Below are 13,925 nucleotides of genomic sequence, written 5' to 3'. Positions count from 1 at the left end.
GTTTGTTGGTTCCTTGATTCATTAATTCATTGGTATAAATAGGCAATAATCTAGCTAGTTAGACTAGATATAGATAGATAGATAGATGAATGCATGTTATACACAGAGAGAAGAGAGAAAAAATATAGAGCTCATCTACTGTGTGTGTGTCCTGCAGTATTTTCAGGGCCAGGACTTCAGCAGAGCACCTGTTGCACAACTTTCCCTGACTGGAAATGCTCTGCTCAGCACTCACACACACCTGGCTCTTGATCAGCTCATCATCCCGCTGTATCTGCAGCACATAGCCCGTCTGGCAGCTCACAGTGCATTGGGCACCATGATAGCGATCGCTGCTGGAGCAATTGAGAGAAGAGTTCTTCACAACCAGCTCCGGACAATCCATGGTCTCGCAAGCAAAGTGTACACAGCTGGGGAAGAAGAAATGAGAAGGTAAGAAGGGGATTGCTCACAGAACAGCTTCACGCGACCTGGAAGATAAAAGCTGAGCCTCTTCCCAAAATTTCAGGAGGTTAAGGCTGAAGGAGAGAAAGGGGTATGGGTTGAGGTAAAGAAATAAGATTGTGAAAACTGGGAGAGAGTGACGGAATGATCAAGATACATGGTACTCATAAACTGACACATTGAATCGCAAACCTTTTATACAACGACTTTAAGACAATAACAAATAAATACATGAGAAATGAATAAGAAAACTCTGGAGAATGTGACTAAGGGTTATCTTGAAGAGTACAAGTTACAGAGACTGATTTCACATGCTCCCACTTGAAAGCTTTGTATGTTATCAAGTTTCCAATCTTGCAGAGTCTCAGTGTTTCCATTTGTGAAATAGGGATCATTATAATTACAGAAAGCATTTATTGAGTTTCCTAGTAGTAAGACACTAGATCGACTGACAACCTCTTTGTGTTTGGTTGGAATACCTATTTTTGGAGGGTCATGGACAGAATTAAATAAGTTAATTCAAGAAGTGAACATAGCAGAATTCCCAACACATACTGAGCACTCATTGGTTAGTAGCAATTTGCATGTGTGTACCAGTTCTGGCACTTGAACTCAGTGGCTGGGCATTATCCCTGAACATTTTTGCTCAAGGCTAGCACTTCACCACTTGAGCCACAGCTCCACTTCCGGCATTGTTGGTGGTTAGTTGGAGGTAAGAGTCTCATGGACTTTCCTGTCTGGGCTGGCTTCAAACCACAATTATCGGATTTCAGCATCTTGAGTAGCTAGGATTACAGACATGAGCCACCAACACCCAGCTGGTAGCTAGTATTATAAATATATCAACACTCTATTAACTACCAGCTGTGTGACTTTCAGTAAGCATATTACCTCTCTATGCAGCATGGTACCTTTACATTTATCTCACTTTACAAAGTCATAGGATTCAACAGAAGTAAAGATAGAAGTCTTTCATTTCTGTAGAGTCACTTATGTATCATGCCGATCTGGATTCAGTATGTTCTTTAAGTTGGGGCCAGATGTACATTTCTCCAGAAAACTTTCCCGTATGTCCCCAGGTAAGATCCTTTACAAGCATCCTCCCCTCCTTCTTCTAACACTGCTACCTCATCCACATCATTGAAAGCCCAGGGTGTGGGTGTCTAGCAGGTACTGAAATGCATGGTAATCTCTGCAGATGCATGTAGAAATGAGAGAACACCCCTGTGCAGGGATGATCTATTCTCCTTGTAGTTATGCAAACACTCAGTGGTGTTCCCAACTACTGAATGCTTACATCCATGAGCTCACTCCATTCTCACAATAAACCTATGAGCTAAGTGTTACTCATTTTACAGTAGGAAAAATTGAGAACTGGCAAGATTAAGTTACCTGTTTAAGTTCCCACCCAGATGTGTGACCCTAAAGACTCTGCCCTACAGCCCGGCACTAAAACATTATGGAGGGCAGAGATGCCTGGTTCATCCTGATGTGCTTCCCTAGGTAACTAGAAATACCTTGCATACAGAAATAAATGCTGGTTGTACCTGACTCTGACTCCTAAGCGTGTCACACAAGTAGGGCAGGGGATTCTTACTTTGACTTTTGCCCACTGACCTTGTCCATCTCCCCTTCGTCCCCTCCCCCACCCTCATCCCTAATTCCTGGCCTATCAGATGCACAAATGGCTGGATTTGCATCCAGTTCTTCAAGATTTCTAGCAGGATACAGGGAGAAAATTTTGACCAAATTCGCTTGAGAAGATATCACTATTTTTTTTTTTTTGCTCCTGTTTCATGATGTAACACTAAGGGCTTTTGGAGGTGGCATTGCTACTTATCCCCAACATGCTACCTACTGGTCCAAAATTCAGTGAGCAGTAAAGCGGGGAGGTTGACAAACTAAGCCTCCAGAACATATCACAAACTAAATGCAATTTCTAACTACTTCTAGAGGGCAAGCATTTAATGCAAGCCTTAGAGCTTTCCTGATGTAGCTTTATATATGCACTCTTCCAAAATGCAGGGCAGTTGGTCTTCAGTCACATCTGCTGAGCTCTTATTTGCCATTCCTTTACCTCTAGAAACTGCAGAACTACACCATGTGGAGACCTCGAAGCAGATATGAACGTAGTCAACCCATGAGCTACACCAAACAATGCACCACTCACGTGGTGTGAGGGCTGGTTCCAATTTAAATAGATTTACTCTGTAAGTGACCACCTTCCGAGCTCAGTTCCTTCTGACTTGTGCCTTATAGATTGGACATTGTAACTCTGCCCTCTCCAAAGGGCCAGAGCTCTTATCCCAGGAGGACCCATGAGGAATGGGGGGATAAAGACTTTCTTTGCTTGCCTCAGAGACTATTGAGGTAAAAAAATGGCATCCTCCTCTCTGTTCTGTGCACACTGAAGCTGCTTCTTCTTAAGAAAATTAGAAACATAGAGACACCTTGCTTCTCAGAAATGGAACTAGAGCTTATCATTTTGGACAAATCTGGGCTTCAGCTACAGCTCTGTCACTGATTAGTTGTTGAACCTTGAAATTTTTGTAACACCTCATTGTCCTAGCTTTCTCATCAGCAAGGTAGAAGAAATAAAATAATACTCTCTGAATTGTAACAGGTTGAAATGCCATCCATCCATTCATTTACCTACTGGACACATCTTAACTGGGAGCTCACTGTTGTGTGTGGGGGTGGTGAGGAATAAGTAAGATGCTCTCTACTTATGGAGGAACATGTTCTAAGGGAAACAAATCAACAAGAGCATTTCAGATGGTGATGGACCCATTGCAACAATGAGATGTACAATACATTATGGCGAAAAACAAACTTTACAACTTTGGCATGGGGGGGGTGCGGGATGGGAAGGGCTGGGAAGGGGAAACAAAGGAGGAGGCAACAATGTTTGATAAGAAATGTACTCATTACCTTGCTCATGAAATTGTAAACCCTCTGTATGTTATTTTCACAATAAAAAAAGGTAAACAATGGTTATGGAATCAAGGGGAAATTATAAAAGGAAATTGCTTGGGAAAGGCTGGAGACTTTTTATTTGAAAAGATCCATCAGGAAGGGATCACTCACTGACCTAAGACTTAAAGGGATCAAACTTCCAAAGATTGAAGAAGAATGGACCCCCAGCAGATGGAGGAGCGAGAACAAGGTGGTGCACGGTGTGTTTGTAGCACAGAAAGGTCCATGTGTGAGAAAGAATGATCTGTGAAAAAGTAGTCTCCCTCTCTCACTCTCTCTCTGGTACAGAGGAAAATATTTGCTCATCACAGGAAGTACCTGACCAAATGATTCTATAATCACACCAGGATTTGATCCATTTTCTTTATTGCAGACATTCCACAGTGATTTGAATATTTGAATGCACGCTGAAAATTATCTGAAGGAGCTGAGGGGAAATTCGTTTTCTGAACTCTGCCACCCTTTTTCCCCCCTTAGAACTAGTGTTTTCTACAACGTGCTTTGGGGAGTGAGGCATCCCTGGTTATTTGGCATCCCTGCCTGCACCTGGTTTTTTTTGTTGTTGTTGTTGTTGTTGTTTTGGCTTATAGATAGGAAGAAAAGGAAAAAAAAGGAGCTAATATGTCTCAGGCATGAGCCACCCTGTTTCACCTATACCACCCTATTTGCAACCATGAAATAACTTCTTGATGTAGTAATATTATCAGTGTTTGGGTGTTTCAGACTAAGAGTTCTAGACTGTTTGCCCAAGGGCACTCAGCTTGAATAGAATGCTGATAGAGATTAGTCTGTACGCTCCCGAAGTCCTTGTTCTTTCCTTTGCTATCTTGCTGGTTGGAAACCTTTGTATGAATACACTGTCTGAAAATGATGAAGACAGCCCGAACTGACCCTCTGACCTAAATCCTGATACATGCCTGTCATTCATATCTGAAATACAAAACAGAAGTAAGGAAAACAAAACAAAAGACAAGGCTCTAGTTCACTATTTTTTTTAAATAGGGGAAGGATTTCATATCAGTGATGGACTGTTCATAAAAATTACAAAAGAAGGGAGCAATTAAGGCAAGTCTTTGAAGGTAGAAGGGTGATTTGTTGGGTGGATTTGGGCAGGAGACACAAGTAACTGCATCTATCAAATTCTCACACCTGGGCAGAGATGGAAATCCTCACAGAAGCAGAGTTAGATGCTTTAGTATTTTAATTTTCTTCTTTGTAAATATATATATATATATATATGTGTGTGTGTGTGTGTGTGTGTGTGTGTGTGTGTGTGTGTGTGTGTGTGTGGGTAATGTGTGTGTATGTTCATGTATGTATATACATATATATGTATATATAATTATCTTTAGTTGTACAAATAGGTTTCAATGTATGAGTACAAAGCACCTTGATCAAGGTCACCCTGCTTCTTCATTCTACCTCATCTATCTCAACATCCTTCATACCTTCAAGTGATCTGGCTCCAGTTTTACATATGTGCATTGAATATTATGGTTATAGTCACCCACCACTCCTCTCTCACACCCCAGTAATCAGTGAGGAGAAAGAGGAGGCAGAAGGATCAAAGTTCAAGACCAGCCTCTCCTACTTCTTTCCTTTGGATATGTATTTCTGTTTAAAAATAAAACCCGTATGCCTATTTACTTATAGATTTCACTTTCTACAGGAAAGTATTATGTGATCCCATCACCAATCCCCCAAACACTGAAATGGAGACTAACCACGTGTACAGAGGACATCTGGACCCTACTGGGATCAGGGCAAAGCAGAGGTTGAAGGGCTGGTGGGGACTTCCATTTGACCCACAACTTAACTTTTGTGGCATGCTGCTTTAGCTGCAATTATGCCATGGAGAAGTAGAGATAATAACAGGCAGGCTGTTTATAAGTCTTTCTGGGATATTCAGATGGAGACAACAAAGAAAAAGCTACAAAAAAGAGGTTTTTGTTCAACACTGGAAAAGGAAAGGAAAACTGTCCTGGTCATCAGCTCTATAGAACCACTCAGGAAGTGAGCATGAAAAAGAGGTAGCATGATAGGATCTCAGTTTTCTGCCCAAAAAGTTACTAAGGAAAATCTGATCCTCTCCTGGACTTTCAAGAGCCAACATCAGTGATGTACTGCAGAGGCAAGGTTTTGAAGAATGTGAGGTGCAAATTCAGCAAATCCTGCAGAGTCCAGGCAGTTATGTTGAATGACAATGTGAGTTGGGTAGCTTCTGACCATGGCAACAACAATACTCTGCTCTAGTTCCAGGTTGTCCTACTGCTTTCAAATCTTCTGATTTCTTCGAAGAGTTCCAGGAAGAGTTCTGGTGCTTAGTAGGAAGTCTTCTGATATTTAAATACTACCAACTAATTAAAGGCCTAACTCAGGCCTAATCTGGTCTATGAGATACCAGACCCATAAAGAAATGGAGTCCTAAGAACCACATTCAAAAGCTGGTTTGGCCTCTAACTTGATGGATGATTGCAGGAAATTCATTTCCTTTACTTTGTCATTGAGTTTCCCAATGACTAAGGATGCAGAATTAGGGAATCTGGAAGTCTCAACTCCCAGGTTTGTTATGTTTTATGAAAACAAACAGCAGAGGGACATGATTTCAGAAATCTATGGAATGGGAAAAATCAGATTTGATAAAGATACAGAGCCACAAGAACTTTGGCGGATGGCTGAGGGGGAAGATAAACTGATCAACTTGTTATCAAAGAACCAGGCAGTATCCAGTACAGGCAAAAATACACAGGCATCATGCCCAGCTGTTCACCTGCCAGCATATCCCTCAGGACATCCAACCTACATTCTAGAGCTGCAGATTCCTTTGGGAATTAGGGAAACTAGACAAGGTTATGTAGGCGTCAATATCAATATGGTCTCTGGCCATCAGCAGCTTCATTTTGGTTTCTGTGTTCCTATAATATGAATCCCTATACGATTACCTAATGGAGTATTCCACACCTGGGGTCCTAGCAGTGCAGACTTAGGAAAGTGTGGATTTAGCCTGTGGGGCCCTTGTAAATCACTTGTAAGTCTACCTTGGCTGGAGAGAGCTCATTTCAGCCACACAAAGAGCTTGTTTCCTGCCAAAATGACCTTTTAGAAGTTACTTCTCTATTAGCATTGCTTCTCTAGATATACCAGTATGTAGAAAAACATAGGAACAGTTTGAGTAACAGGAAGGAAGAGAATATGAAAGATAAAAAGAGAAGGAGGACGGGAGGAAATAAGAAAGAGGGAGGAGGGAAAGGAAGAAGAGAGTGAGGGAAAGTGGAATGAAGTAAGATAATCCTCTTTATACATGGCCCGTCGAATTTTCTTTTGTGTTCAGAACCATAAGTTGAGTGGGGGTGGGGTGGGCCTCAATGTCAGGACTGGAGTTTTTCATATTGGAGCTCCTTACTTTTTTTTTTTTACCCCCCACCCTTTCCCCTCCATTTCCTCTTTCCTCAACTAGGTGTGGAGTTGTGTTTTGGCTAGAATTCCACAACTGGACTGCCTGTTTGAAATCTGATCCTGTTTTCTTGAACCTCTGAATTTATACCAAGCACTGCATAGGGGTGGTGACCCTTGAATCTAGGTCAGAATACACAGCCTGCATTGATTTTGCTATAGCAAGCTTCTGCCCTAGCAGCCTACTGGATATCGCTCTGCTTTCCTCCGAAGAAGAGGAAGGGATGAGGGGGTGGGGAAGGAAGATAGGGAGGGAGGGGAAGAACAAGCGACAAAAAGCCAGAAAGAATAGACAGGTGGAAAGACAGAGATGGCGGGAAGAGAAGGAAGGGTACAGGGAGAAAGGGAGGAGGGAAGGGAAAAACTGGCTGGGAAACAGCTAAGTGTGCAGTGCGAGGTTCAAACTACAAGAGACTGAGATTTGTGCTGTAAAAGGTGATGCTATTTACCTTGGTGATTTTGAGAATGAAGAACATCTCAGGGCTGGGTACAGTTTTTGCTGATTTCCCCCCCCCTCCCCCTTGGTTGTTTGTTTGAATGCATTTGCACATTGGCCTGCTTGGGTCAGTTCCTGGGCAGCTTTCTGCACACAGCTGCTGTACTTGCCTCTCTGGGGCATCCAGAAGGAAATTCTGCAGCCCAGCATCCTCAGGCCTTCAGCCAGCCTGTTCCAAGATCAGAAGCAATCTAACCAAAGCTCTTGGGACTGCATCTTTCTCTGCTGTTCAGAACCAGGATGAGTCAATGCTCACCTAGAACCATGACAGGTCCTGAAAGCGTTTGTCGCCTTCAAGTGCTTTCAAAAGCAGACAAAACAGGGTTTTCCTCTTACTGCCTGTTTCTCTGAGTCATAAACCTTCCAGAACAGGTGTGAGAGTGAAATAAGATAATGTACTTATCAGGGGCTCAACAAATGTTTGCTCCTTTCTCTCTCCCCTCACCCCTCCAACCACTGAGAAATCAAAGTCAGCTCGAACTGGAAAGCAACCACAGAGAATGTGCAATCCATCTTCATCATTTAACAGAGAGACCAAGAGAGAAGAATGACTTGTCTACAGTCATACAATAAGGCAGACAGGACCAAGGCTCTGCCCCAATGCTGTGTTCTTTCACAACCAAAGAGCTACACAAACCAGCCGACTGATCTTTTTCAGATCTTAAAACAGTTCTTACTGTTTTTGTAGAGCACAGAAATTGTTCTTTAAGGACTCAGAAAAGTCAGGTCTGGCTTTGGTCAATTTGTTGGAAGGTCTGGAGATCTGGGAAAGGATGGGAACACATTATGGAAAAGGTCTAATGGGTCTGCATTTTCCATGGACATTGTTTCTCTGGGTTTTGAGAATTAACTTATTTTTTAACAGAGTATAAAAAGCTAGGATAATAATAATCATACTTTTTTTTGAAGCCTGGTAAGATGAACTATGACAATGACAGATATGTCAGGAGCTCCTGTCTTGCAGCAATTGCAACAGACTTTGCACAACAGAAGCTGGAGACTGTGGGTGCAAAACAATGTGGATTTTGCAACCACATTTTGTGTCCTCTGTGGGAGGAGGAGCGTGGGAAAGTCTGATGTCCCCCTCCAAGCCTCAGCCCTCCTCCCTCTCCCTGCCCCCCCTTCCCCCCGACCACCATGTGCAGTGGGCTTTACTCCATGGGGGCCATCAACGAGTCAACTCTTTCTCCTTCTGGATCTGATTAACTGAGTGTGAAATACTGAACCACCTTGAACCTGTCCTTCCCTTTCCAGGGCTCTGAGCAATCGGGATGGTAACACCAACGTTTGGATGTCCTAGATCAGCTCGGTGGCTGGTTCTGCTCAGACTCTTAGAACTCCACATAGAATTGTGCTCCAAAAACCACCAACCACCCTGGAAAGAAGCTCTCAATGATTTTTACTTATTCGACAGGTTGTTTGGCACTGATAGGTTATTTACTCATCGATACATATTCATCAATCATTTTCACGAGTGACCCATAATTTGAAAGAGATTTTTTTTTTAATTTCCAGGGCAACAACGAATCCTTGCAACCACAGTAAGGGGCGGGCTATTACAATGTATTTGCTCCAAAATAGAAATCGGAAACTCGGAAAAGGGTGACTCATGTAAGGACACACTATGGGAGGAACGGTAATGTGGAGATTGAAACCTAAATTAAGAGTGCTCCCCAACCTCATATTCTTTCTAGGAAACATCATCCCCTCACATCTCTGTATGAGGTGTCTTAACAGATACCAGATCAAGTGCACTGGTGGAGCAATGCTCTCTACACTCAATCGACACACGCTGGGACCACTCTAGGGCTCCGTTCGTGAAAGAGAAGTTTTACCTATCACTGCATCACACAGTGAACAGAAAGGAAGCAAATACCCCTCCCACCCCATCCATCCTCCTCAGTCAAGGACTTGTGCCTATGCCACTTATGAAGAAGAATCTTCTAGCATTTCAGCCCTGTAAAACCTAATTCCCCTACCCTGTCTGTTATGTGGGGATGTTGAGACCAGAGAAGTAAGCTGCTGTTTCCATCTTTCTGAAAACTCAGCATCTGCACACCAGGTGAGACAGAGTCTCTTTCCAGGGCAAATCCCTGCTTCCTCTGCTAGCCCCAGGAATTCAGGGATTCATATGACCCTCAAGTCCCAAGGCTGATCCAGCCAGAGATCAGAAGATGGAGAAAGGAGAAATGCATAGATTTATCCACTCATCTACACATGGCCCATGGCAATGAGGTACAAGATGCCTTACCTCTGCTCCGCAGGGCTGTAGGTCTCTCCTCTCTGGCAGCTGCTCAGGGTGACAGGGTCAAAGTTGTCGAAGGAGCGGAGGGCCACCCCCGAGATGGCGACCAGGGGCGAACTGAAGCTCACACGTACCGCCTGGCTGTGGTAGAAGGGCTGGCTGAGGTCATGGACCACAGGGATAATCAGGGGATTGTTCCTGCAGCTCAGGACATGGAGGCCTGTCAGGGGAGACAGGCTCATTACTCAAGGCCAGTCACGCCCTCCCCAACGGGCCCTTCCTGAAGCCCCCAGACCCTTTCATGTCACTGCACAAAAGCACCATTGGGCGGCCAACGGGGATTTTGAGTTTGATTGAAAGTTTCTTTGTCTGCCTTTTTTTTTTCTTGGTTCCAAATCTTTCCAATCCCCTCCCCCCCCACCTCCCTGCCCCTTAAAGCTTTCTCTTCACCTAGCATCTAAAGTCCTTCTCCCTCCCCCAAATGGCCACCTTTGTCCAAGCATCTCGGGCTCTCACTCCCTCCTACATTGCCTCAGAGATTCACAGTTCAGGATAACTGCCTGGCTGGTCATAAAAGTGATGGGAATAATTCATAACCACAGGCCCTTCCCAGGGTGAAAAAGCCCACTGACATGGGTAATCTTCAAGCCCCAGGAGGAGTCTTCTGAGGCATGGATCGCTATGCCGAATCTGCAGAGAAGAAAAACTGAGGTACTCAGGCTATACTACATGTGACCTTTCAGAGAGATGGACCACCACTGTGGTGCAGGTCAAGGACAATCCAAGACTGCCTCACACAAGAAGCACTCCGTAGTCATGCGTATGCCTCCCTTGGGCTGGCAGCAGGTCCCCAGATTTAAAGAGGAAAACGCGGACAGGGACTGAAAGTAAAATACATAGAGTGGGAGAGAAGAAAAGGGGATGGGGCCGGATGGAATTTGCAAAAAAAGAGAGCTAGCTAGGTGGTCCTGGGTTTCAAGGTTGGTTTAGCCACGTTGTGATAAGGAGACTCTAGTAAACGCCTAAAACTCCATTTCTATGTCTGGGAAACCCGGTGATCCTATCTGTCCTGGCGGCTTTGCTTGGATGGAAGGGTTTCTCCATTGTGGACGCATAAAGCTGCTGGCTTACTCGCTGCCTTTTCTCTGTTCATCTCTCAGGTCTCTGCAACCTGTGCTGGGGATGTGAGGATGCGGAGGACAGGAACATACAGTAGGGAGGGACTGGTAGCAAGAGCCAAGAGGTTTCTGGGGAGCCAGACTTCTCCCCCTCTCCGCTGCGAAGCCTTTCCTCAGAGCCTTTTGCTGAGCCAAAATGACTATCAAAATATTTGCTTCTCACTTTGGGAAATTTCCCAGGAATCCAGATAAATCCAGAGGGGTTTTCTTTCTCTTCCTTATTTATATGTCTGCACCCTCCCCCTACCTTTAAAACGACTGAATAAATAAACATGAAAACAAAACATCTTCCCTTCTCCCTTGGCTTCTACCTGACCCTGAAGTGACCCCTTGTCTGCTTGCTTCTTAAGGGGTTTTGAAATGAGCTCTCTGTGGAATGGTGTGGGCACAGCTTTGAAGTCCAAGCTCCAGTGCTGGCCCGGAATTCCAAACACTTGGATGGGTTACCCAGATCTCTCTAGGGTAGGCTGGAAAAGAGAGGGTGTAAAAGGAATTTCTTAGTGAGAATAGGAAGTCATGATTGCTAGGCTTCTTTCAAAGGGCGTTATGGTGACACAATAGTGTCAGTATCTCCTTCTGACCTTAACACGGGCATCATTGCATTGTGCCTATGAAGACAGAGATGCTGAGAGGTTAAAAAAATCTGCTCACATTCTTTAAGAGAGGGAGGGAGGAATAGGTATGGGATTCAAATTCTGGTCCCTTTCCTCAATACTGTGGAGCATATAGACATGTGGAGAGAAGGAGGGGGTGGATAAGTGACAGTTATTATTCCTGCTCTCCCACCTGACTCAGGGCTCAGGGTAGATTCCTGAGAGGTAAGACCTGATTCTGATTCCTCACCCACTTGCCCATTTCTGAACTCTATAGAATATTTACTTTCCATGATCCCACAGGGAGCTTCTGGGGGGGTGAGAGTGAGAGAGAAAGCAAGCGAGCGAGTGAGTGAGCGAGAGAAAGACAGAGAGAGAGGAGAGAGAGAGAGAGAGGATGTGTGTGTGTGTGTGTGTGTGTGTGTGTGTGTGTGTGTGTGTGTGTGTGTGTGCTGGTGATATGATCACCATTGGGGGGGAAGTTCTCACAGAAACCTCTGGTTATGTTTTTGAACCCTGAGTACTTATTCAAAACTTGTGTGACCTGAGATCACTCCCACCTCTCCATGGGTTGTAGAGCTAACATGGCTGATAGCAGGGAGGGAAAAAATGGCTCTTTCTTAGTCTCCTTCCCAGTAGTGTCTTTGGAGGATCCTGGGGGATGCACAAGGTTAAAGTTATCTGACAAAGGGGCTTTGTTATTGACTCCTTGTCTGTATACCTACCAAATCCATGTTTCTCTGCATCAGCTACATTTTTGATTGAGGCAAACAGAATGTCCAAGAGTAAAGGAGCAAAAAGACAAAAAGGTAAGGAAGAGATCATGCCTAGCTCATCCTCACATCCACCCATGGCACATGAGTGGAAGCAGGTAAAGAGAGAGAGGTAGGCTCAGGAAAAGATGCTTGCCTAGATCATGGCTCTGGTCTTTGGTATCAAGTAACTGCACGCTGATGGTCTCTTGCTTTTGGTCTCCATAGTATGTCCCATCAGTCACCAAGTGGACAATGACAGCTGTAGCAACCATTGGCTGAGAGAAATATGTCTGAAATAGAGAAGACATGAGAAAGTCACTTAGGAGCTTAGCCACATGGAAAGGAAGCAACCACTCTGGGGTGGATCTGGGGGCAATCTTCCTCCAATTCAGGAATTAGCCCCAGACAGGAAGGAGAAAGCATGACACACAGACTCTGAGATTAGAAACCCTGCTTCAGTCCTAGGTTTGCTTCCATCTAGCTGTTGATGCTGAGTGGAGAGCTGGGCTTAAGTTTCCTCCAGCGTTAGCCTGTAACTAGGTATCAAAGCAATGGAGCAAAAAAATATACAAGGCCTTTATATGTCTGTGAAAGTTTAAAGTAAATCAATGATACATAGATTAAGTAAATAAAATTTATAAATCTTTTTTTTTGTCAGTCGTGGGGCTTGAACTCTGGGCTTGGGCACTGTCCATGCACTCTTCAGCTCAAGGCAAGTGCTCTACCACTTGAGCCACAGCACCACTTCTGGTTTTCTAGTGGTTTATTGCAGATAAGAATCTCACAGAGTTTCCTGCCCTGGCTGGCTTTGAACTGTGATCCTCAGATCTCAGCCTCCTGCATAGCTAGGATTATAGGCACGAGCTACCGGCGCCCAGCTAAAACTTATAATCTTTAATCAGGACTACATAAGCTAACATGTGACAGGTGCTACGTAACAGGAGGTCAAACAGGTGTAGAGCTAGAAGCAAAAAAAAAAAAGAGTCATTTTTCCCCCCTTGGAGATCAGTGGAGTCTTCATGGAAGAAATTCTGAAGGCCTGGAGTACAAAATGAAGGCTTAGGAGGCAGTGAGTGAAAATAATAATCTCCAAAGTTACCACTGAGTTTGGTGTTTAGCTTGAGATGCCATGGCTCTTAAAACTTAAGCTTACCTATTTCATGTACATGTTCAAAAATAGAGCAATGAAGCCTGTTGAAATTTTAAGAAGGAGGGGAATCTAACGTACACTGTAAGATTCTAACTATATATTGCAATGTCACAACATCCCTGCTGTGCAACTAATATGTGATAATAAAAACATTTTTAAAAATCATGGGCTTACCTGGAGCCAGAAAGAGGTCTGAGAGACCTGGGAATATGGGTAACTGATGGTGCAAGGGTACCAGGCATGCTGGGAAATGCCTTCACTGAGGTCGATCACCTTGGTTCGACAGATCTAGAAGAAAGACATAACAACAACAACAAAAATCGATGAAATCTTAACGTGTCAATCTACCTTAATACAAGAGTAAGTAGGGATGAAGGGACAAAAAAAAATCTGTTCCAGGATCCCAGGTCATAAAGTAGGTAGTCTTTAATGCTGCAAAGAAAGGAAGAGATGATCAATTTGGGGGTCAGAGGTGACAGGGACAAATTCTGCAGGAGCTGACATTGAAGATAGGTCTGGAAGACATTATGGAGAGAACAACAGAAGTGCAGGCCCAGAGGAAAGCAGAAATTCAGAATGATTAGGTGGTGATAAATTGCCTGATCACACCAAAGCTCTGAAAAAGTGGCAAAAAA

At 44.0% G+C, this 13,925-nt stretch overlaps 1 protein-coding gene across 1 annotated transcript in view; it reads right to left on the bottom strand.

Moving 5' to 3' along the window:
• The window catches only part of Pappa (pappalysin 1), a 226,188-nt gene that overhangs the window by 49,778 nt on the left and 162,485 nt on the right, over positions 1-13,925 (bottom strand). The window contains exons 11-14 of the mRNA XM_070012448.1: positions 13,465-13,578; positions 12,295-12,430; positions 9,621-9,834; positions 242-410 (exon numbers count right to left, since the gene is read on the bottom strand). Of these exons, the coding sequence (XP_069868549.1) occupies positions 242-410; positions 9,621-9,834; positions 12,295-12,430; positions 13,465-13,578 (633 nt within the window). The remainder of the gene's footprint in view (positions 1-241; positions 411-9,620; positions 9,835-12,294; positions 12,431-13,464; positions 13,579-13,925) is intronic.

The sequence above is a fragment of the Dipodomys merriami genome, unplaced genomic scaffold, assembly GCF_024711535.1.
Source record: "Dipodomys merriami isolate MVZ:Mamm:240054 unplaced genomic scaffold, mDipMer1.0.p SCAF_11, whole genome shotgun sequence".
Lineage (NCBI taxonomy): Eukaryota > Metazoa > Chordata > Mammalia > Rodentia > Heteromyidae > Dipodomys > Dipodomys merriami.
The sequence above is the reverse complement of the archived record's forward strand: the minus strand, read 5'-3'. Positions and strand labels throughout refer to the sequence as shown.